This window comes from Porites lutea, chromosome 1 (genome assembly GCF_958299795.1).
Source record: "Porites lutea chromosome 1, jaPorLute2.1, whole genome shotgun sequence".
NCBI lineage: Eukaryota > Metazoa > Cnidaria > Anthozoa > Scleractinia > Poritidae > Porites > Porites lutea.
In genome coordinates, this window is record NC_133201.1 from 24,171,999 (window position 1) to 24,196,561 (window position 24,563).

Below are 24,563 nucleotides of genomic sequence, written 5' to 3' on the forward strand. Positions count from 1 at the left end.
CCAGACGAAAAAAGGGCAAAACAGAGACGTATGAAGGTGCGAGTTGGATTCCATCTTCGTGGCCTAGCTATAGTCAACTGCTAAGCGTACTGTGACGTTAGGTTTTTAGGGTGTTCTTCGTTTTTGTCATAAAATGCGCGGCGTTGCGCTGGACAAATAGAAGGATAATCGACGGGACGATTCGGAATAACTGAAGGACGGAATAGGACTAAAGCTCGGTAGAACACTTCGCTGGACTGCATGCGCGGCCAACGTCACAAACAATGCCAGAGGTACAGGCTCGTTAGTAACTTGCCCGTAGAGCGAAGCAGAAATGACTTCAACAGGATTGGAACTCTTCAAGTGTGTTTGATCTTCTCACGTAGTTAACTTGTAGACAACTCAAGTAATTCAGCATGGCTCTGTGTCTTAACGGGAGGTAATTCAGTTCTGTTGGTTCGAGGTAATTCAAATTGTACAGTGTACAAGCTTGCTTATACGTGGTGTGGCTATGCTAATACTGTTCAAATATTATGTTCGGCAAGTGTTTCATGTAAATTTACATTCATAGCAGAATAAACAACTAACATCCTCCTAGTTAAAAACGAGCTCGTACAAAGATGGTAAAGCGGCTGAGAACTTTTTTAGGGACGGAAACTTCAGGGAAGTAATGTTTAAGCAACTTTCGTTTTCCCATCTAAAGTTAAATACGATCGCAACTTCTTACTGCTTATGAATCTTGGTAAAACAAATTGCGAGACGGCTGAATAAACAATTACCTGTACAGAGTTTTCTGCGATCTTAAACTTCAATGTTTTAAAATCATATTTGAAATGCTGAAATGTTAACTCTGATAAAACTGAGTTCCGTTCTAAAGATAACGTTGAAATATGGGATGTTGTGACAGTACCTATGCCCCCCCCGGTGTATTTGCGGGTCATTTCTGTAAAGTGCTAAGTTCCCATAAAGAGGCATTTTTTCGTATATCTGCCCAGTGCTGGGCATTTGTTGTCATACCTTTTGAATTTCCATTTTTTTATTATTATTATTAAGCGTTGGCATGAGGCTATGTACAGGCGCCTTCGATAAATTTAAAATTCCCATTTTCATTCTCATTTTTTCTCATTGATCATTTATATGTTAAAAGACACTGTAGCAAATTACTAGATTATTATTATTTATAATATTATCATTAATTACTGCATGCATAATACAAATATGGGGTTGTAAAGAATCATATTGGGCTTTCCAATAAAGGCCAATGATATTTAAATCTTGTCTTAATGACGGCGCGATTTGTACACGCAGTGTTAAAATTTTTATGATCTCTGTGTTATACATGACATTATGACATCACATCACATCACAACGTGTTGTACATGAATGTAAATAACTTTGAATAACAATACCATTGTGCATTTGCATTCGCATTCAAAGTGGATCTCTACGTGCGCGCGAACGCAACAAAAACCGAATAGAGAAACAGCGTGGGGTAAGGGTAAAAGATCACAAAACTTCCTGAGGACATTCCTAAACGTATTCATTTCAATGATATATCGTCGCTTTCATAGCAACCATTTATAGAGGAAATGAATCATACGCTCACGCTTTAAGCCATCGAAGGAGTTGTTAGAGGCATAAGATTCTTCTTCCAAAACCAGCAGCTCAAACTTGTACGGCTCACCGCTGCCTAACACATTATCAATCGTTTTGGTCATTCAAAAGTCTTCGTAACTGCTCGGATTTTATAAGGGCTTTGAAAGAAAAATCTTTGCCCAAATCTCACTTAGGATGCTTGCTTTTAATGTTTACCAGGTAAAGGTAAAACGACAAAAGGAAAAATGTCCATTTTTTTTGTTCATTTGACCTTTAAACCAATTTCTAGTTTTAAACTAAAATAATCAATGACAATAAAACAGTGCAAACCATGGACTTGTGGAAATTACTTAAATATATCTTGTTGCTCGTTATGTTAATCTAACATGAAAACCTAACTTACCAGAAGGCAACAGGGGTCTTTTTTGCATGAGCATGCGCGACCGCTGACTTTTCAAAGAGCACGCGAACAGTGACAGCGACCATGCTGCATAGTCATAGGAACCAAATTGTTCACTTTGAAATCCCGCTTGAGATTGAAATGGTAGCAGGAACTTAAGAAAGACCTTCGTTGTACAAAATAAGTAAAGATCTGTTGATTTAAAGTGGAGACTGATGCGCTGAACGAGGTGAAAGAGCAAGTTACTCAAGGATGTCTGACACGAACATGGCTGCTTGTTGTTGTTTGGCGCTCGACTCGTGTCTTGATTCCCCTTTAAGAACCGCAAAGTTTGGCATAGAATGCATTGCTGATGCGTAGCTACTGAGGAAAATGTTCTTTATTTAGTGTTTGTCTATAAATCGGATGTAAATCAGTTTCTCGATGCCGTAGAGGATTACTGTCAATTATTTGTTAATAGCTGATTTAGCCATATTTCGGGAGTGGATTAATAACGATCAGCGGGCGACTACCACGCCGTTTTCAGTTGGAATAGAAAGTTTTTGCCTTAAGTATTTTAGCGATACAAAGTTTGTTTACAGGAAAATTGTAGAACTTCTTGTTTTTGCGTGGACTAACATTGTAAGGCATCCTTTACAGGAATTTGCTTTTCGCCAGAACTTAAATGTTTTAATGATTTTTAACTTTTGGTCGGCATCACATGTTTACTGTACCTCTTGGGAAACCTAACCGTTTGTTTCATCAAAATCGGTCTGAAGATTGGACTTTAATTTCGGCCCTATTGAATGCAGTTTTGACTGTGTCTCATTGATATTCATTTTTTTTATTGTTCGAGACATACAGAGTGACTACCACCAACATCTCACCAGGTGACTAATCCACGTCTCGTGTGCTCTTAATTTTGTAGCTTTAAAGTGCTGGGAAAATTGTAGAACATATATTAATTCACTGCTGAACTGAACATCGGCTTTCGCGCACTTCGAACCCACTCGCTGAAATTTGCTATAATGTTTTTTTTTTTTAATATTTCTCTTCCTTTCCGATTTCAAAACAAAGAAAATTGAAAGTGTTTACTTGCATCAACAAACGTTTTTGCACTTTGGTTAGACTTTGATGAGGCCAGCGCAATCCTCCAGGCACTACATATACGCGCGCTGTTGTCCAGGTCAAGTGGGGAGATGAAATTTGATAGTAGCTCGTGTATGTTAAAGCCGGTCTACTTCGCTTTTGTTAATACCATGTTAGAGTTTTTTTTTGCAAACTACACATTTGTTAAATCACGAGCACATTCGCCAAGACCAACGAGCAAAATAGTCGCTATGATACCTTTGAGACGCGCCATTTTGATGAAGACAAATCCTGTGGTGAGCCTCCATGCACATCGCTTGTTCAGCGGTCGCGCATGCTCATGCAAAAAAGACCCCTGTTCCAGAAGGCAGGAAACTATTCAAGTAGGTGCGTGCAAAACAGTTTTTATAGCATAGCTCCAACGAGAAAGAAAAAAAAAAACAAAGAAATAATATATAAACAAGGACTAGGTGGTCTTTCAATGATAATTCTTACTTAACCTTAACCTTATTCTTGCAGGTGGCTGTACAACAACCAAATTGAACAGCTTCCATTTGGGATATTTTACAATCTATCTAAGCTACAGACGTTGTAAGTTTGTAATTTTCTTAATTGTCTGTTGCTTATTATCGAGATTACAACTACTATATTACGCAAGCAACCAAATGTATATAAGAGTCCGTAAAGGGAACCTCACAGCTTAGCATACAAGGTTCATAAAGCGGGAGAGTTTACACAACAGTGCCAAGCCCAGATGTATCTGATACGCATTTAAGAAAATGCTTCAGTCTATTCCCAAGTCTCTCACAAGTTAATTTTAAAGACAAGAAAAGAAGGCACTCTTTAGTCACGCAGCACTGATCAAGATTTAATAAGTAGCCTAATTTTCTATGTAGTATGGCTATGTCAACCTATTTTCATTCGAGGCAGTAGATCAGATAATTATGTTTCATTATAGCGGCGGAGCTCTCGGGCGCGCCTGCGGAGCACTATGGGTAAGCAAATCTACCCATTCCAGAAACATTTTGTAATCACTTGACCGTACACCGACCGAACGAACGACCGTCCGTCCGCGCCACAGGGCAACCAATGTTTACTCTAACACTTTCTAGTTACTTTTGGAAGCCAGGAGAAAAAAGCCCAGTCTCTTTGATAATACCACAGTGCGAATCCAGTAAAATTACAGTGTTTGTATGCGGTAAAAAATACGATCCTAAAATTTGAAAATGCTCCCGAGGGAGAAGACGGGCCAACATGACGGACTTAGGGCTACAAAAACACTTTATACAAGTGAGCTTACGGTGATTTGAAATCACCCTTGGCCAATTAATACATGTAACTAAAGAACACATTTCGCAATTATAGGTGTCGCACACCTCGCTTCGGAAGCTGCTTTTTTTAATTATTCGTTTGCTCTTTATGTCACCTTTTAAGTCACAAGAGACACTAAATGTCAATTAGTGAACGTTTTCCAGAAACAGTCCTTCGTTTAGCTTGCGTGGCTAGCAGCAATTTTCGCCTGGATTTTGAAGTAATTCTTCCTTGCGTATTTCAAAAATCAGAGGCAAATACGCTTGTAACCTTTGCGTTAATGCATAATTTTTCTGTGTGAAAGGTTATCCTAGCTTAGATAGCAATACAGAAGCGCCAAGTTTCATGAGTGAAATCCTGAATAGCTCCGTTTTCCAAAATCAGCCAGTCTTATACCACACAACCCTTTCGTGAGTACATAGTACTGTTTATGTGGGTCGAGAGAGCCGCTTGCAGTGAGACCCTTATAAGGGACAAAGGTTTGAACAGAGGCACATGTGCCTCCGATGGTTGCTTCATCAAGAGGGTCGGCCGGAGTATGACTGAACAACAAAATACATGCTGTTTTCTAAATTCGAAAGTCTCCGGTCGCCAAAGTAGAATATTAGCTCGTTTGTTAGAATTTAACTTTTAACAAAGGCTCCCACAATGCGACAGCCTCGATCTTTACCAGCTACCGTACGTTTCTTGAACCCCTCTTTACGGGCACCCACTTAACACGGAGACCTTGTTAATTATTATTGACAGTTTCCCTTGTCCCCGGGTAAAGACCTCACATTTTGTCTAAACCTAACACGCTTAATACGGACAACCGCAGTGCGGACAATGGACACTTGCTTCTTGCCCTATTAAAAGATTGTTATAAAAAATCAATCTCGTGTTGTTAATTAATGACATGTTATTGCCAGCATATCCTGTAAAGGCATTATGGCAAAGAATTGTGTTAACGAACGATACTATTTTTGTCGTTTTTGATATTTATTTTATCAGTCATGCATTATGTTATACTAAAATTATAACGTATTTACAATCATCGCCAAAAGTCCTTGAAACACCTATGCACGTGCCTCTCCCTCTGCAATTTTAAGATGTGATTACAATGTTACGTGGCTACAACAACATTGCAAAAGGGAAGAGGAGGTGGCGGGGGGGGGGGGGGGGGGGGGGACAAAGGTAGTAGAACTTTTCAAAGTGTTTCAAGGTTTTTGTCTGAGATTGTAGCTTACCAGAGGGCGAGAAAGTAGTAGGTGCATGGAAAATAGTATATAGAGCATCAATAATGTAGTTTTCTTTAATGGTAAGTGTGACCATGTTCCGGTACATACAGAGGTCAGCTACAAGTAACTGGGGACCAGGGGTCAATTTCATAAAACTCCTGAAGCGAATAGTGTAATTTACAAGTGTAGCTATCGTTTTCAGACTCTAAAACAATGGCTACATATGTAAATTAAATGTTTTATTAAATTGAACCCAAATTTAAAATGGATGTTGATGAGGCTGTTTTATCTCATGAACCATTTGTGTCATGAAGATACGCTAACTCATTTTTGCAGGTCGCTGCACACCAACAAAATTGAGCAGCTTCCACCTGGGATCTTCTCCGATCTATCTGAACTAAGAGACTTGTAAGTTTTTTTCTCTCTTTGTTGCTAATGTTCAAGACTAAAACACTAGGCTTGTTCAACCACGTATACATACGATTCCGTACGAGTAACCTACGCGGCTAGCATACAAGCAATATTAAGATACTTAACATCCTCCAAAAGCGTTGTAGGATACTGTAGCTGACGCCTTTTCCAGTAATAGGGTTGGTTCCATCAAAATACGCAAATGTGCCATTTTAATACAAATTGCACCATCCCGTGTGACACACGAGTGAAATATAATTTTTGCAAGAACGCCTTGCAAAGTATACACAAACTGGCATCGGAAATTGCCCGCTTTAAGGGACATGAACATATTCCCTTTTGTCATCATTGTCCCTTTTTGAACCGACTATAAATGTGATAACTATGGACGTGATTCTGGTTATTGTAAAGATTGCAGTTAAAGTTCTTTTGATAAATCTCATGACGAAGAGATGACGGAGATGTCAGGGAAATCAGGGAAATCAGGGAAGGGAGGGTGGAAAATTACCGCCACCAGCGACAAAAAATAATGGCAAATGCAATTAGTTGATGAAGATGTTTGTGCTTTTTTTACTGGCACTGAAGAAAGAGACGAGTCTACAAACAACTACACAGTCATCCAATTTCTGAGTATACTGCCATGCCGAGTGATAAATATTTTATTCCTTTTATTCCTCTTCATAATTTTTTAAGCCACATCTAGAGATACATCGTGTACATATTTCTAAGGTATTGCCGTTTTTCGTTAGTTTTCGAGATCACGAAAAATTTAAGAAATAACGAAGGAAATGCTTAGATAATACAGCCCAAATGAGCTGCGAGGAGATAGTTGAAATAAGTAGAAGTTTTTTTCTTTAAATAAAGATAGCAACGCTTGAAGCGTAGCGGCGGCTGTTGTGGATTTCTCTTCTTATGTGGATGGAAAAATGCGGATAATATATATTTAATACCAGATATGACATAGGCGTATATTACATATGAGATATGAAGCACTTGGAAAGTTTAAAGTTCACTTAAGGAAAGTTACAAGAAGATCGCCCATCTACTAAAACTCCATGCGGGAGCCTGTCAAATTTTCGGGTCCCCTCGCGAGTTAATGACGTTGAGAATGGCTCAATTCTTGCTAAAAATGGCGCAATTAGCCATGGAACCACGTGGACATGGCGCTTGCGATTTCTACTCCGATTATTGCTCCAGTACAAATCAGTAAAAAACAAACAGTTGTGGGTAATACGTATTTTAAAGTCTTTTTTTTCTATCATTGCCAATTTTAAATCTTGTAAGTAACAGTATCATTGTGCTAAGCCTCATGTGCTGGAGCCACATGGTTAAATTACAGAATTAAACTGCTACTTCCCTGTACAAAGCCTACGTCAGGCAAAACCGTCTTTTAGTCCTAATGGTACATATAGGAGCCGGTGACCAAGCTCCTAATTCCTAAAATGCATGTTTGTTACAGATAACATGTCCAAGTTTGCACGCAGTAGCAAAAATTGCGAAAAATTGGAGAAATCGCAGTTTTTGCTAAAATTACTAAATTCAAGTTGTAAAGGAGGTACAAGGGTGTCCAGCAAAAACTGCGATTTCTTCAAAAATTGCGAAAAATTGGAGAAATCGCAGTTTTTGCTAAAATCATAACAAGCTAGAGGGTCGATTTTAATGCGAAAGCGCTGTTGAACGGCGCATTCATGGAATATTTGTGGGGATTATAATTAGGTAAGCTGTCAACTCCTATTGTTTTGGACTAAGGCTCAAGTTTACAAAGAAACCCTGAAACATGTTCATCAGCTAACGACACTTTCAATTTTAATTAGATTTCTTTCATCCCTCTCTTTAATTCTAAGCGTTAACAAGGTGAGATTAATAATCCTTGGTCGACTTCTGTCACGTTGGCAGCATAAGCATAATCGACAATAAGTATTAATATGCAGTGGTTTGGTCTGACTGTCGAAAACCGGAGAAATGTAACAAAACTTCAAAAAGCGCTCAGTCTCCTTGCAGAATTGCGTGAATATCATCACACATATATCTATAAACTAGTTAGTCAACAAATTCGCTGGTTATGCACATAATTTCAGTAGGAAAGGCGTTTAAAAATATGTCACATATTTACATAAGTTACACAGTTCCTAAAAAGTACAAAAGAAGGATGCACGAGAAGTTTCCCTCCTTGCACTGGGGAAGTTATAAGGCTAACCTACGAAAAATGGCCGAACTAGACGGATAAAGAAATTTCTTTCAAGGCTTAATTTTAATCGAGTAACCCATTTTCGACGTTCATTAAGTTTCCGCAATGATTTGAAAAGTGGTTTCTCCTTGTATTGAAGAAAGTAGAGTTTTGCTTTGATCATGATGAGGCTTGTGCAAGAAAAAAAGATGCCCGTTTGACCACCTCAATAAGAAAGCGTTCGATTGATCGAATTCCGGAATAATGACACGCAGAAATTTGAAAAAATCTCTTCGACCGAAAATTATGCACCTGACTTAGATGAAACATTGGCCTCAAGTATAAATTCTCAACATATTCTGGATTGTAAATGAAAGCCAATAATTTTTTCAGTAAGTCTTATTCCAATTGACGTATTACAAAAGGTTGAGAGACATCAGACAACTTATTCCTGAACACGGTCAATCGAGGGCACAGTAACATCATTTATGATAATTTAGTCAGGATGGTGAAAAAGTCGACCAGTTTAGGACGTTTTTCTGGGATTGACCTCTGGCATTTCTTAGCCACTTCCTTCAGGACCGGTGGAAATTCTAGCTTAGCGTCTTTAAATAAACGAGTGACCAGATAGCCGAACGAAAACACGTCGCTAGCGATGGTCTGCCTTTCACCGCGATGTATTTCCGGTGCGATGTGCGGAAATTTGTTCATCGATTTCTCAATGTTCACCTTGGGTTTACGTAACCTGGCTTTAACAATCTTGCAGCTTTTTCCAAAATCGATAATTACGGGCTTGTTTTCCGATCCGTCAATGACAACATTATTGCTCTTCAGATCGTTGTGCAAGAAACCTCTTTCATGGATGAATATTAGTATTTCGTATGTTTGCTTTAAGATATTTGCGCACATTGGCAACATCTTGAATAACTTTTCCGAAACGGCCTTAAAAAGTGTTACGCTTTTACTACGCAAAGCTTGGAACTGGAGAACCAGAAATGGTGCCCGTCGGTGAAAACACCAAACAGAAGAGGGATTCCCCAGTGGTCTCCAATTCCAGTGATTGCCGATGCTTCTCGCCACACTTCCTCTCTTGTCTTCTTTGGGGATTCAATTTTTCTCATTTCTTTAGCAACAACGCGGTATTCATTGCGGTATGGGCGATGTAGCAGTTCCTGCAGGTTTGGTTTCCAATTTTTTGGCTTTTATCCACTTTCAGCAAAGACCGAGCATCTGTTTTCATGCCGATGCTATTTTTTCTGGAGCTAACTTCGATTTGTTTCCTTGAAATTTTTGCGGCCGGCACGTATTTCTCGTCGGTATGACCTTTCCGTTTTAAATTCGAATGTGATAAATTGACTATGACCTTGCCTCTGGAAAAAGTATTTGCCTCTGGAGATAGTTTGTTGGCCTCAATCCGTTTCTTGTTTGCGGGCAGTGATTCTGTCTGATTCGCGAACCTTTTCATTCTCCTCTCCCTCTTCTGGCATCTTCTGTAGTTCTGGTCCACGAGTCTTCTCATCATTCTTCTTCTTTTGTGGCAACTCCTCTCTTTCTGGTACACGAAAGTTCTCATTCTTCAATCCTTCCTCCCATTTTCTCCTCTGCCATGCTTTTTTTTGCTTTCTTTTCTCCCTTTTTGAATGCGCTCTTGATCGATACTTTCCATCCCTTACTCGGAATACTCGCTCTCCTTTTTGGCATAACTCCTCTCGCTCGGAAGGTAGCACATGGTAGAGGGTCTCAATGGGGTTGTGGCTTTTACGGTTATCGGCTAAAATTTTGGCCTTTTTACCGTTATCGGTTAATTTTTTTCAGTTACAGTTAACCAAAAAGTTAAAAATTAATTTCTTTTGTTTCAAAGAGTTAAATATTAATAGACCTGATTTTTTTCTCTCTTCAAAAGAAAAATAAAGGTCTTAGGATCATCTCGGGATTAAAAAAGGCAGAGTTCGTTTGAAGAATTTTAACATTTGATACATCATACTTTTTATAAAGTATTTCACTTCTGATATTATTTTACGCATAGAAATGCCAATAGTCAATTTAAAAATAATCTGTGTAAAAAGCAAAAGCAGACACGCGAACGCTCAACTTAAGGCCGGGGCGCGACATTCATTTATAACAGAAATGGCCATTTTCACACTAGAGACGGATTATTCGTGTAAGACGGGCTATCCGTTTGATAATTCGCGTCATATATTTGAAAATGGATGTGGTTTTAATTTTGAATGAACAATCCGCCTGACTTTATCCGTAGATTTTAACGGACAGTTTGAAGATGGATTATTCATTTCAGATAGTCTGTGTACAGACCCCCCCCTCCCCCCCCCCCCCCACAACCCCACTTTAGAAAAAATCGGAAAAGGGGTGTCTGTGGGGTAGGGGGCGACTTTACTCAGGCTAGTCTCAGACGGATGATCCATTTCTTGCTATAGTGTGAAAACGGCCAATAACAAAATTCCCGTGTCCAGTATTTTTTTCAGGGAGCTTAAGATCCGACGACGGCGACAGCTACGAAAACGTTACTTAAAAAGTGAATTCTTGCTACTTTAAACTTTATGACGCTTATTCCATCTCGTTTAATTCGTCAAATGCTGGTAAATTTTTTTGGAGTTGAATTCTAAAGGACTGTATCAAAGTTCAGGAAAAGAAAAACAAAGTTGTTGTCTTGTTTTCCCGTCCCCCACAAAACGTGAAATTAGGCATTTTCACGTTGTAGTGGTGCAACGACGGCAAAGAAATGTACAAAAAAAGCGTGATGCACGTGCAAAGTTGCGGTTTTGCTATAATCTAAACCTTTTGCTTTTTGGCTGTTTTCGTTGCCGTTGCCGTCGTCGGATCTTAAGCTCCCTAATAGCTTACGAAGGAAACACCTTCATGATCAACCTTTCAAGTTAAGGCGAGATTGTATGTAAATTTTATTGCCTTACGTAAATATGATTTTCTCGGTTCTTTTTTTTTTTGTTTTGCGTACAAAATCTTTGCTGTAACGATTCTAAATATCATTTCTTTAAGAGGGTGTGAATGGGGTTAACCGACTAGCGACAAAGGGCGAAAAATACTACCGACTACCGACAACTGACGAGAAAAAAATTACTGACTACCGACAGAAAAAAAATTAACCGACTACCGACATGGACCGCCATTATCGATATTTGTTTTCAGAAAGAAGAGATCAGAAGAGCATTTTGTATTTTTTCTAGCTTACCAAGTAACCACATTAAAGGTAATTATAGAATTTCCTGTCATCTTCTTACTTTATGGCCGGAAGAGCGCTGGATCATTTTGCAGAACAATTTCCGGTACTCGAGCCCACGAAACCTGGGAGAACCCTGGGAACGAGGTTAAACCTCCCGCTGTAATATTTCAACCACGTTGTTTGTCCAGCCATGAGTGGAATCATAAAAGTGATGGTGAGTTTTTTTTCCGAAAAGGCGAAGAAGTCGCAATCGAACGCCACCGTAGCAGAGTTCCGGTCGACAAAGATAAACACACAAGAGTATTCGAATCTTTCAAGTTACAAGTTTTACACGTTATATGAGGCTCAAAGTCTTAAAACTAGGTAAATTTTATAACAAACAATAATAATTAACATGCATTTTTAATTATTAACTGAGATTTACCGACAACCGACAAAGATCGAAAATTTTAACCAACTACCGACAAAGATCGAAAATTTTAACCGACTACCGACAAAGTGACTGAATTTTAACCGACAACCGACAAGTGGACCCCCCCATTCAGACCCTCCTTTAACTGAAAGGACGTTTCAGTCAGGAATGTTGAGTTTTTTGAGAAAAAGCAGTTCAACCTCCAGTTTTCTATAGCCTGCTATAGGTTTACATAGTGTACAGAGTTTTTTTTTTTATTTTAGAGTCCGTTTGTACAGGATTGATTCGCGTATTTGCTTTGCTGACCGCAGGAAAGGGGAATGGGACTGGCATGTATCCGGAGATTTTCGTTTCATGAATTTTACACCTTTTTGCCTTTTAATTTTTCATTTTTTTTAGAAAACGTTTTTTTTACCAACGACATTTACCCACACCCACACCCACGACCCACAACCTCTACCCACTACCCACGACACACGACATTTAGCTACACTCCTGTTTTTAGGGGTCTCGAGCTCCGCTTGAAACCCTTATAACCCTTACCACAGGAAGGAAGAGGTAAAAAAATCTGCTTCCAATAAAAGGCAAAGTAATCTAATCTCAATCTTTTCATCGCAGCCATGTATCTAATTGTATTTACTCAATGCTTTTCAGTCTGAATGGTTAGCCCCACAGAACGCCCGTGACAGAAAGCGTAAGGGCCCCAAAGTTTAAGTTACCAGATTATTGTAGTAAGCAAAAAGCATCTTCAAACAACATAATGGAACTTAGAGCTCAGTCAAATGGCATAATCATGGCGTCGAAACGTGTGGAAATAGGCCTTGTCTCCGAAGCCTGCCCCATTCTCCCTGCGGCCATATATTTTTTGCGTTTGCCCTCCTCTAGACTGCAAAACAGTCGGTTTTTTTCTCTCGGTAAAGCGTGGCGTAAGTCTTACGCGCGAAGCGCGCGAGCACGGAATATCGCGAATGACTTATGAAAACATTACTTGACAGCTTGGTGACAGCTTGCATCGAAATTTAGCCAATGGGAATTGCCCGTGGCTGGGAGAAGCGGGTAATTTGAACGAATATAAGGTATGCAAAATAGACAGTCCGTACTTTTAGCGTCTCTCCCCAGTCTCACTCTGTTTTCATCCTCGTTCTAGACCTTTTGTTTGACTGCTCCCGCGTACTTGAATACGCCAAAATACGGACTGTTTTGCAGTCTAGCCCTCCTCTCTCTTGGCCTATTTCCTTGATTGCATTCTAAGCTCCTGATGACACAAGGTTTTCAACATTTTGTTAACTTAAGGTGCTGATGAGCTCATCCTATCTTACTGTCTTAGAGACCAAGATAAGTTAATAGTAGTAGATACATAAAATGGTTGGGGTCCTGCATTTTACAGTTGTCCTCAGAGGATGAAATAGAAATTAAAGGTACTCTGGCTGGAATAGAAAAAGAAGAAAGAAGATTTACGATACAGAGAGAAGAGCAGGATTTGACGCGATGTTAACACAAATCACAGAGTCTGTTGTGATTAGTAAAATCAGGGAAGATGATCTAATGAACTCAAAAAGTGAATGGAACTACGTCCGCATCCTAAGGACTGTTGTAAACCAATAGCCTCACTACTACTACGGATTATTATTCACGCATTGCTGCGTAGAGTGTCTGTTATTTTGAATACTGTGACGATCAACCGAAGAGTTCGTTAGACGAAACTAGTTTTGTGAATCGTCATATAGATTTAATGCTGTGTTGAAGTGAAAACAAATTAGGTTTTTTTCTTTTGTTACTGAAACATTTCACAGAAAGGCCCAACAAATTAAAGATGCAGTCATCAAAGCCAAGCGGGTGGCTGGTCAGCTACAAGTTATTGCTGGGCAGCTAGACCGCTTGGCCAACCACATTTTGGCTGAAGCTTAAATTAGTAGCATGAAAACCATCCAGGCAAAAAAAGTAAAAATAATAATAATTTTTATACATATACTTTCGATGAAAAGGAAACGTTTTTGAGGAAATGTAATAAAAATAACATGTTTATTAAAGAAAAAAGAGTACAAAGCAGTTACAACCTGTTTTTATGTATATGTATAGACAGTCAATAAAAAAAATATAATTATGCAGTCAATGGAAAAAGAAAAAACTAGTTCTTCCGAAATTTTTCCTATTGTGTTTAGTCTCATGTCGCTCCGTATTATCCTCTCCATCTCCATCACCCTCCAATTCTTTAACTGACTTTCTTGATGTAGCAATCTACTACTCCTGACTGAAAGTAATATCTCTTCTCTAAGCAGCACTTCCTGCGTCATGCACTGTATGATTTTTGACACCATCTTCTAAGAATTTTGAAATAAGGAAGCACCTAGCAAGCAATAATATAAATAAATGTATTAAAGACCCCTTACCTCCTATCCTTAAATGTAAGATAAAAAGTAATTCCTAAAAGAAAAAATTGGAGTCAGAGCGCTCTGTCAAATTAAATCACACAACACATTGTAAATCTTAAAATCTAAGGTTGAAGGTCTCAGCTACTTGCCTATTTTTAAACAAATTGTAACAATATAATGACAAGGCTATAAACAGTGGATGGATGAAGACATTTTAATAAAAGGACCTAAAAAAACAAGACCACCTTAAGCATAGAAAAGCAGAAGCATATTTCAACTAGAACGTTGTTAGCAGATTACTAGCACTACAGAGCAAAAAGGTCAAACTAGAACACTTCGCCCCATGTAAGGGAATCCGGATTCCGGAATCCACGAATTTTGTGCTTGTGGAATCCGGAATCCTGGGCTTTGGAATCCAGAATCCAGCACTAAGAATCCGGAATCCTACTAAAGATTGGAATCCGGAATCCAACTTACTAAAGATCCACTCCAGATTAAATTGAGCTACTCGCTGGAAATAAAAACCATCAGTCTATGGAAAGCCTCCCAAGGGTATAGACCTGAACTTGACGACATAATATCGGCATATCTGATGTCAAAACAATAGTTCACGAGCTCCATATGAAAGGTCGAGGTCACGGTCAGATGATTAAAATTCTATAATAGCGAGGGAACCCTTGCTTATGAGCGGCTGGGAGGATCACAAAATTCGGGGTTTTCAAGGGAACACAGCGCAGCCTTTTTAAGGTATAAATTGAATTGTTATGAATAACTTCGACCTCTGACTATGTTTGATTCTCTGTTGTTTACTTGCTTCGCTGAACCTTCCTGGTCCTCCTGGTTGACAAATGAAAATAAACGTCTACGTTCAACAGTTTAAGAAAAAAAAAAGAGATTCACAGTCTCCTAGTGCCTAATTTGGTCCTAGTAGTTTCGCTGAGAACAGTTTCATAGTTTCGATAATCTTTATTTGAGAAATAAGCCAGGAACTGTCAGAACCGTACCAATCAGCGCTGTCACCAAAGTAATCACGTGCGAGGACGCGGTGGGTGCCTTTTTCATTCATCCCCCGGCATTCGAGTGAAATCTTGCCACCTCTTCGATCAGACCAGTTTGAAGTTTGTTGTTTGTTGGATTTTTCTTTTCTACTTTTTTTTTTTTAAAAAAAGACGTTATTGGAAAGCACAAGCAAAAACGAAAGGCTGAGAGAGAAAGGTACCTGTAATACTGTGTTGTGAAATTTTACACCAATTTTTAGCTGCGATAGATCTAAACGTGCCAAAGGCAAAGCTGCATGATTTTTTGTTTGTGTCGATCTGTGGACTGTGCTGAACGTGGCGGCAAGTAAGTCACAATCATGAACAAAAGAAACGTTGAGTGTATAGTTTTAAGCCCGCTGATTGATTTTTTTCCTCGATCCCTAATCATATGGAGATTTGGACTAGATTAATCGAAAGACAAAACTTAAAATTGCGATGTCGGTGTTTCGCCACTTTTTTTGCGGTGATGCGGTGTTTGTTATTTTTTTCCGTTGTGTTGCGGTGTGGACAGTCCCCCAATGTCCCCCTCATTATTATACGTTAAACCCTTATGGAACAGTAAAACATTTCTTCACGTAATTTATAAATCGAAAAAGAAAACAAACTTGTTATGCATTCTAAACAACTTCTTTTCAATATAGCAAGATTCGAACACGAAAACGAAATGCAAAGAAAAGCATTAAAACAGAAAAAAAATTTTGAATCCAGCCCTTTTTGGAATCCGCAATCCACTGAGCTGGAATCCGGAATCCAGTACTCGAAATCCGGAATCCACAGGGTGGAATCCAGAATCCAAGACTGTCATGGATTCCCTTACATGGGGCGAAACACTGGCTGTACATGTGTTAGAGGACCAATGTCTAAGTGTAATTCAAAAATGAAATTGGCATGAATAAAAATAATTATAATAATAATAACCCATAATGAAAGAGAACTATGCGGATTTTTGAACTTTCGCTATGGTTATTGAACCACTGTATAGTCATTGAACTAGTGTCCTCAAAGAGCTGCACTTACCGGAAAATTACCACAGAACCGCAACAACAGGGAAATGAAACGGGTCTAGCGGGACTAACTGTAACCAGTAATGGAGATGATTTGCGCAGACACCTCCCTGCACTCCCTCAGTACATAAACCTAATAAAAATGCATAGATACTTGTGCTGTTTTCTGAACTCATGTAGCTATCCATGAACTACGGTGTCGACACTAAGAGCTTTGCGACTTCCAGGAAGTGGTGACGTTTTCGAAATGAAAGAGGAAATGCTCTAATGTACGTGCTTCAGTATTTTCAGTTCAGCGCTGTTTCCATAATGCATCCATAAACGATTGCTATCAGCTCAGATCTTGAACTATAACTTTTTGCTAACATGTAAAGTTATATCGTTCCCAAATGAGAAAATGATTTATGCCTTACTGACCTTTAAGCGTAGGCCCGACACGAAACAAAAACTGAGGTCCTCTCACAGTTTTTGTCGCACAACAAAAAAAATATTCTCGCGAAGCCGTTTTACAGAACGTCACACTTTTAAACTATAATCATGGGGGGATAAAATGCAACCAGCCAATTCTCGTAAGTATCAACTTACCTATGTTCGCTGAATCCCTCCCTTCCTCCACTAATCCTTACAAAACACAGCTGACCTTGTTTTTCTTGTTCCGTACCGCTCTACTTATTACGTAATTAAGTCTTGGAAATCTTTCTTTGATCCTGAATGGTCCACTTTTAAAAAGTCACAATCCCGTGTATTATGCTACTGGCCCCGGTTGTTCAAACGTCGGATAGCGCTATCCACCAGATAAATCACTATCCAGCGGATAGCGTAATTGTTTTCCGTAATACTTATCCGCTGGATAGTGATTTACCCGGTGGATAGCCCTATCCAACGTTTGAACAACCGGGGCCTGGTGTTTTAAAGTGCTTCTGCATTTCCCCTAAAAGAGTCCCATCATCGTGCTTACTTAGTGCCTAAAGACAAAGACGCAATGGTGGAAATAATAATTAACGTACGATAACCTAGCCTTAATGTACGGTTACCAATATGGATTGCGCATGAGCAATTTGTGCAATTAAAAATTACTAACGCTAAAGATTCAGAAAAAACTTTGGTCATGGTAATCAAGGGAGGATAAACCAGGTCCTAGACTAGCTGCCACTAAAACTGCCCAGGTCCCCCCCCCCCCCCTATTTATTGTGGCCCAAAGACTTTGGAACTTAAGTGTTACAGTTAGTTACTTTGCTTTCTAGCTAAAGCTGAAAGAACATTGGAGAAACAATGAAAAATTGCTGTCTAGATTGAGAGATTGCAAAGACAAATTCATTTTACAACTCAATTTAGTTGGATCGTCCTCTCGTGAAACATTTTTTATTACTGTTTTCATGAAGCGGGATTTTGTTGAATCCGTTCTTTCAAACCATTTCCTAGTTTTGATTAATCAGTAAAATAGTACAAACCATGGACTTGTGCTAATTACAAAAATGAATCTTGTTGGTCGTTATGTAAGTCTAAACTTAAACTTTAGCTTAAGGAGGGTGCGTGAAACTAATGGGAGTAGGTGCGTGCAAAATAGTGTCTAAAGCATAGCTCTATTTTCTAAAAAAAAATTACCAGGTTTTCCATGCACGCATGTAAAGTTACCAGTGCATGCAGAGGTCAGGACGATAGCAACAAGCAACTACGACAAGAACTAACATAGACAATGATGAGGGTTTTTTTGACTGATTGTTGTTGTCATGAGATACGCAGTTAAAATAATTAAACTTATTCTTGCAGAAGTCTGTACAACAACGAAATTGAACAGCTTCCACCTGGGATATTTTCCAATCTATCTAAGCTACAATACTTGTAAGTTTGTATTTTTTTATTGTCTGTCGTTTATTATCAAGACTACAGCACTAGTGTGCGCAAGCAGCCACGTATATAAATTTCCGTACGGGTAACCTTCACTTCGCAGCTAGCATACAAGGTAAGAGATAAAGCCTGATGGTTACACCAGATGAACAGATGTGGGTAGTACACCTTACAAACTCTTTTCTTCTATTATTTACCAATTACGAAAAACAAGGGTAAAAATATTATTTTGCTAAGCCTCAAATTGAGTGAAATAGCACAGTTAATCTTTTAGTTGCTTTTAGTTCCTTCTACTCGGCCACACGTAAATTACCGTAAAATTCCGAAAATAAGCCCGGGGGCTTATATTTTTCAAAGGCCCTTTTTGAGGGGCTTATTTTTGGAGGGGGTTATATTCGGAGGGCCTTATCTACGGAGGGAAATTTGCGTTTCAAGATCGATTGGGCTAGCCTTATAGTTGGAAGTAAACTTACCGTTTTTGCTTTGCTTTACTTTGTATTTGAGGGCAATTTTCCAAGTACAAGCCCCCAGGGGACTTATATTTAGAGGTGCGATTTAACGGAGGGTTTTTTGCGTTACCGGTTTGGAGGGCTTATATTTGGAGGAGCTTATACATGGAGGGGCTTATTTTCGGAATTTTACGATACCTTTCTTCGTTGCTGTTGAAATATTATAATATTGGAGTAGGAGACTAGAAAATGCTTATGAATCGTGTTACTGGTAATATTTTGTCTATTATGGTTTGAAAACTAGTACAAACATCTTATATACTCCACACGAATAAGAGAGATAGAGAATAATGAAAATTAAAATCATTCGAGATGATTTTTAACAAATATTTTGATGGCATTTCAACCTAAGGGATGATGACCTAATTTTGGCCTTTGCAAACGTACATGTTGCTGGTGCGATTCGTGCTACTGGCTTCAACAAAACCAGTGAAAATATTAGTAACCACAATTTTAATTTACAATAAAAATTACCTAGAAAATGGGATACATTTGAGAATTTTGCGAACTCTGAATACTGCTCTTGAGTTTATTATCAAAGTTAGAAATTTGAACAATCCAAAGCCATTTCTAACAAATTCAATTTTAGCGGTAGCCGTTAGAGAGAATGTATGAGAACCGCTAAAATTGGGCCTGATCTCAGGTTAAGTGCTCGCCAAATATCTCTAGCAAAGAAGGACGTGTGTGGAAAGCCTACACCATTTCTCTTTTCCTGAAGGAGTTTTTTTTTTCATTCACTCAAACAGTCTATAACAGCTGTAAGTTATTTGTTTAGTCGGCTTTAATCAATGTCTTTCCATTCATCTTACGTTCCAGTTTGTCATCGTTGTCTTGGTTTTCTATTCGTCATTTAACAACCATATGCATGCGGATCGATACGTACATGGGCATGTTGTTTTCACGAAGGGAGAATTTGCCGCTAAACATATGTGCTTGAAACAATGTTCAGATCCAAATAGGACTACTAAATATTAATAATAATAATAATAATAATTATAAAAGTGAATTATAATTATAATAAAATTATCCCAGAATCCTTTGAGGCATTTTTTAACAATCTTTTTAACTTACACGATTTTATACGTAGAAGAATGTCAGACCACAATAAGATAACATTTGCCATAAAATATCTTTCCATGTCGCATCTAGGGTGATGACGTCATCAGTCACGTGACTATTTCCGAATTAGGTTTTTTAGTTGCTGTGACAAGATTTCATTATTGGGTTAAAAACAAATAGCATATTTGAGGTTTTGGTTTTGCGGGGCATTAAAAAATAACCAGTTGCTTACGTCCGGCGTTTACAATTTAAAAAGGGACCGGAAAGTGAGCGAAAAAATGGGAGACTAGACCGAGGGCTGTAGAGAGTTGACTTTTCAATTTGCAGGAAAGTAATTTTCTACCTGATATTTTTTCATTACCAAAACAGGGAAATGACGTCATCAGTCATGTGATCAGAGCGCTTTGAATATTTTAGTTCGTTTTTAAAGTACCTTTTTCGCCATAAATTGGCAATTTTTTGTTGTTTCTCTCTACAAATCTTTACACTGTATTGCCCCTGAGTGAGTGTTATTTCATTTTCAAAACAGAAGCAAATGAAAACTGAGCCAGAAGTTTAAAAGTTGCGGAAATTGACCGGTATTATAAATTAAAATCGAAAAGGAGACCTAATCTTGAAACTTTTGTAAAATCCTTTTTCAACTTAACTGTTTGTTTGCTACAAAAAATGTTCAACGTTTGTTAATAAAGGAGAGCTTTAAAAACTAAAAGGATGTATTTGGCGGCCATATTATTTTTCTTCATTCGGGGAGAAAGGGCAGGTGGCAGCTCTGAAGCCAAATGGTTTGCTACCCTAACCTAGAACAACAGAAATAATGATGAACAATTTTGTATTGTTTTCCCCGACCGATGAAAAGACACCTGTGACCTTACGAGCAGGGAGAGTATCACACAGTCATAACCGCGTGATCGATAGTTCATAAATTTGATTAACATTCATCGGCATGGACCAAGCCTGACAGAGTATTAATTGGTTGATTGTTTGCTTTAGGTCTGGCTTCGATCAGTGAAAGATTTAATTCTACGCGGAAATTTTAAAAAAAGCGAAAAAGTTCATCTGTGATAACTGTCGATCACCATAGAGAAGGAATATATACCTCCTTTAAACTCGGATTGTTAGTGTTTACGAGCGTTGTCCAATACTGTCGACATGATACGAGTGGACAGAGTAAACTGTCCAGTGGACATTTGCATCTCATTAAGGGGACTTAGAAATTTTCTGCCTTGTCTTGTTGGCAAGAGACTCTGTGTAATGGTAGTCGAGTCGTACGAGTTGTACACAGTGTGTAGCGCGCTTGTTCGTTGGCGTGGCTTATGTCGGATCTTTGCTTATAGAACGAGGCATACACTGTGTGTAGCGCGCTTGTTCGTTGGCGTGGCTTATGTCGGATCTTTGCTTAAATAGAACGAGGCATACACAGTGTGTAGCGCGCTTGTTCTTTCGCGTGGCTTATGTCGGATCTTTGCTTATAAAACGAGGCATACAGAGTGTGTAGCGCGCTTGTTCGTTGGATTGGCTTATGTCGGATCTTTGTTTATAGAACGAGCCATACATAGTGGTGTAGCGCGCTTATTCGTTGGCATGGCTTATGTCGGATCTTTGCTTATAGAACGAGGCATACAAAGTGTGTAGCGCGCTTGTTCGTTCGCCTGGCTTATGTCGGATCTTTGCTTATAGAACGAGGCATACATAGTGGTGTAGCGCGCTTGTTCGTTGGCGTGACTTATGTCGGATCTTTGCTTATAGAACGAGACATACATAGTGGTGTAGCTCGCTTGTTCGTTCGCGTGGCTTATGTCGGATCTTTGCTTATAGAACGAAGCATACAAAGTGTGTAGCGCGCTTGTTCGTTGGCGTGGCTTATGTCGGATCTTTGCTTATAGAAGGAGCCATACATAGTGGTGTAGCGCGCTTGTTCTTTGGCATGGCTTATGTCGGATCTTTGCTTATAGAACGAGCCATACATAGTGGTGTAGCGCGCTTGTTCTTTGGCATGGCTTATGTCGGATCTTTGATTATAGAACGAGGCATACACTGTGTGTAGCGCACTTGTTCGTTGGCGTGGCTTATGTCGGATCTTTGCTTATAGAACGAGCCATACATAGTGGTGTAGCGCGCTTATTCGTTGGCATGGCTTATGTCGGATCTTTGCTTATAGAACGAGGCATACAAAGTGTGTAGCGCGCTTGTTCGTTCGCGTAGCTTATTTCGGATCTTTGCTTATAGAACGAGGCATACACAGTGTGTAGCGCGCTTGTTCGTTGGCGTGGCTTATGTCGGATCTTTGCTTGTAGAACGAGGCATACAAAGTGTGTAGCGCGCTTGTTCGTTCGCCTGGCTTATGTTATTTGCATCTCATTAAGGGGACTTAGAAATTGTCTGCCTTGTCTTGTTGGCAAGAGACTCCGTGTAATGGTAGTCGAGTCGTACGAGTTGTACACAGTGTGTAGCGCGCTTGTACGTTGGCGTGGCTTATGTCGGATCTTTGCTTATAGAACGAGGCATACACTGTGTGTAGCGCGCTTGTTCTTTGGCGTGGCTTATGTCGGATCTTTGCTTATAGAACGAGGCATACAAAGTGTGTAGCGCACTTGTTCGTTCGCGTAGCTTATGTCGAATTTTTGCTTATAGAACGAGGCATACACAGTGTGTAGCGCGCTTGTTCGTTGGATTGGCTTATGTCGGATCTTTGCTTATAGAACGAGCCATACATAGTGGTGTAGCGCGCTTATTCGTTGGCATCGCTTATGTCGGATCTTTGCTTATAGAACGAGGCATACAAAGTGTGTAGCGCGCTTGTTCGTTGGCATGGCTTATTTCGGATCTTTGCTTATAGAACGAGGCATACACAGTGTGTAGCGCTCTTGTTCGTTGGCGTGACATATGTCGGATCTTTGCTTATAGAACGAGACATACATAGTAGTGTAGCTCGCTTGTTCGTTGGCGTGGCTTATGTCGGATCTTTGCTTATAGAACGAGGCATGCAAAGTGTGTAGCGTGCTTGTTCGTTGGCGTGGCCTATGTCGGATCTTTGCTTATAGAACGAGGCATACACTGTGTGTAGCGCGCTTGTTCGTTGGCGTGGCTTATGTCGGATCTTTGCTTATATAGAACGAGGCATACATAGTGTGTAGCGCGCTTGCTCTTTGGCGTAGCTTATGTGGGATCTTTGCTTATAGAACGAGGCATACACTGTGTGTAGCGCACTTGTTCGTTGGCGTGGCTTATGTCGGATCTTTGCTTATAGAACGAGCCATACATAGTGGTGTAGCGCGCTTATTCGTTGTCATGGCTTATGTCGGATCTTTGCTTATAGAACGAGGCATACAAAGTGTGTAGCGCGCTTGTTCGTTCGCGTAGCTTATTTCGGATCTTTGCTTATAGAACGAGGCATACACAGTGTGTAGCGCGCTTGTTCGTTCGCCTGGCTCATGTCTGATCTTTGCTTATAGAACGAGGCATACAAAGTGTGTAGCGCGCTTGTTCGTTCGCCTGGCTTATGTCGGATCTTTGCTTATAGAACGAGGCATACACAGCGTGTAGCGCGCTTGTTCGTTGGCGTGACTTATGTCGGATCTTTGCTTATAGAACGAGACATACATAGTGGTGTAGCGCGCTTGTTCGTTGGCGTGGCTTATGTCGGATCTTTGCTAATAGAACGAAGCATACAAAGTTTGTAGCGCGCTTGTTCGTTGACGTGGCTTATGTCGGATCTTTGCTTATAGAACGAGGCATACATAGTGGTGTAGCGCGCTTGTTCTTTGGCATGGCTTATGTCGGATCTTTGCTTATAGAACGAGGTATAGACAGTGTGTAGCGCGCTTGTTCGTTGGCGTGGCTTATGTCGGATCTTTGCTTATAGAACGAGGCATACAGTGTGTGTAGCGCGCTTGTTCGTTGGCGTGGCTTATGCCGGATCTTTGCTTATATAGAATGAGGCATACATAATGTGTAGCGCGCTTGTTCTTTGGCGTAGCTTATGTCGAATCTTTGCTTATAGAACGAGGCATACACTGTGTGTAGCGCGCTTGTTCGTTGGCGTGGCTTATGTCGGATCTTTGCTTATAGAACGAGCCATACATAGTGGTGTAGCGCGCTTATTCGTTGGCATGGCTTATGTCGGATCTTTGCTTATAGAACGAAGCATACAAAGTGTGTAGCGCGCTTGTTCGTTGGCGTGGCTTATGTCGGATCTTTGCTTATAGATGGAGCCACACATAGTGGTGTAGCGCGCTTGTTCTTTGGCATGGCTTATGTCGGATCTTTGCTTATAGAACGAGCCATACATAGTGGTGTAGCGCGCTTGTTCTTTGGCATGGCTTATGTCGGATCTTTGATTATAGAACGAGGCATACACTGTGTGTAGCGCACTTGTTCGTTGGCGTGGCTTATGTCGGATCTTTGCTTATAGAACGAGCCATACATAGTGGTGTAGCGCGCTTATTCGTTGGCATGGCTTATGTCGGATCTTTGCTTATAGAACGAGGCATACAAAGTGTGTAGCGCGCTTGTTCGTTCGCGTAGCTTATTTCGGATCTTTGCTTATAGAACGAGGCATACACAGTGTGTAGCGCGCTTGTTCGTTGGCGTGGCTTATGTCGGATCTTTGCTTGTAGAACGAGGCATACAAAGTGTGTAGCGCGCTTGTTCGTTCGCCTGGCTTATGTTATTTGCATCTCATTAAGGGGACTTAGAAATTGTCTGCCTTGTCTTGTTGGCAAGAGACTCCGTGTAATGGTAGTCGAGTCGTACGAGTTGTACACAGTGTGTAGCGCGCTTGTACGTTGGCGTGGCTTATGTCGGATCCTTGCTTATAGAACGAGGCATACACTGTGTGTAGCGCGCTTGTTCTTTGGCGTGGCTTATGTCGGATCTTTGCTTATAGAACGAGGCATACAAAGTGTGTAGCGCACTTGTTCGTTCGCGTAGCTTATGTCGAATTTTTGCTTATAGAACGAGGCATACACAGTG

The 24,563-nt window shown here is 39.9% G+C and overlaps 1 protein-coding gene across 1 annotated transcript in view; it reads left to right on the forward strand.

The window, feature by feature from the left end:
* The first annotated feature begins 395 nt into the window (after nt 1-395).
* Nucleotides 396-24,563, forward strand: part of LOC140926712 (uncharacterized) — a 737,711-nt gene continuing 713,543 nt past the window's right edge. Inside the window, exons 1-3 of the mRNA XM_073376422.1 lie at nt 396-418; nt 3,563-3,634; nt 5,908-5,979. Of these exons, the coding sequence (XP_073232523.1) occupies nt 396-418; nt 3,563-3,634; nt 5,908-5,979 (167 nt within the window). The remainder of the gene's footprint in view (nt 419-3,562; nt 3,635-5,907; nt 5,980-24,563) is intronic.